This window comes from Cornus florida, unplaced genomic scaffold, assembly GCF_030987335.1.
Source record: "Cornus florida cultivar Cherokee Brave unplaced genomic scaffold, ASM3098733v1 CherokeeBrave_3.0.0_Hap2_Chr06, whole genome shotgun sequence".
NCBI lineage: Eukaryota > Viridiplantae > Streptophyta > Magnoliopsida > Cornales > Cornaceae > Cornus > Cornus florida.
The window spans coordinates 69,026,126-69,027,480 of NW_026775576.1; the positions used below are offsets into that span (position 1 = coordinate 69,026,126).

Genomic DNA, 1,355 nt, shown 5'->3' on the forward strand with positions numbered 1-1,355 from the left:
TCATTATTATTGCATGAATTTACGTACACGATTTAAATTGCACTCAGTGATCTGGTACCTATTTATTCCTACCCACTCACCATTGCACTTGATTCACGTGCTCGACCCTCTCATTCTTCGAGAATAGGAAACATTTACTTTAGAATCAAATGTCCACTTAGAAGCTCCTCTAGTGGATGTGTCATTGACTGATCTATGTTGTCTATTAAAATCCTAAATAATTGTGGACTGAGTGGTCTTAAATCAATGCAGCACTGAGCAGCCTCTATATATATATATATATATATCAAAGCAGCACTGAGCAGGCTATATATATATATATATACACTTATCAATGCAGCACTGAGCAGCCAATGAAAACGGTGTCTCTCTATACGCACACGAGTATATATAGAGCAAGGTTTGGCAATACTCATATAAAAATGATGTTTTATTATCATTATTTAAAATACAATATATAACATAATCTCAAAACATACATCACACACATGCATGTATATATAGTTTTTTTTTTTTTTTTTTTTTGTATACATATGTAATGTAACATTGATCATTACGGACCTGGGTACTCTCCTGTGCACTAGAGGGTCCGTTGTAATTTATTTCGAAACTACAAATGCTAAAAAGATTGAATGCCGCTTATAAGAGGATAAATGAGTTCATGGTTCGTAGTCTCCTTCTCCGCTGCCATATCCAGACCCGGAGCCCGACCCATAACCAGAGCCGCTACCAGGACCATAGCCAGAACCACCTCCTCCACCGCCACCACCTCCTCCTCCACCGCCACCACCACCTCCTCCACGTCCACTACCACTTCCGTATCCAGAGCCACTCCCACTCCCATACCCGGAACCACTTCCCCTTCCGGAACCTGAGCCGCCGCCACCACCGCCTCCTCCGCCTCTCCCACCACCGCCACCTCCGCCATTTCCACCACCAGACCCATAGCCAGATCCACTTCCTGACCCATACCCAGAACCAGAACCCCCACCAGAAGCGGACCCACCGCCACCGCCTCCACCTCCACCCTCACCTCCACCTCCAGCTCCTCCCTTGGAACCACCATACCCTGAGCCATACCCAGAGCCATACCCCGAACCATACCCCGAACCTGACGCACCACCACCACCACCTCCTCCTCCTTCCCCACCACCACCACCACCATTGCTCGCCTTGGGCAATCTAGCGGCGAAGGACAGCTCCACAAAGAACAAAACTAAGAATGCAACGCCAATCACCTTAGAACTTGCCATCTCGATCAAAACTTCCAAAACACCAATACAGTTCTCTCTACTTGTATATGTGTATATATTAATATATCACTAGCACTTGTGAGTAAAAAACATGCGGTGGGA

General features: G+C 45.7%; 1 protein-coding gene across 1 annotated transcript; it reads right to left on the reverse strand.

Moving 5' to 3' along the window:
• Positions 1-409: 409 nt before the first annotated feature.
• Positions 410-1,355, reverse strand: LOC132311887 (putative glycine-rich cell wall structural protein 1). The gene has a single exon (XM_059810032.1). It carries the CDS (start codon positions 1,251-1,253, stop codon positions 660-662), a length of 594 nt encoding a protein of 197 aa, XP_059666015.1. The 5' UTR covers positions 1,254-1,355; the 3' UTR covers positions 410-659.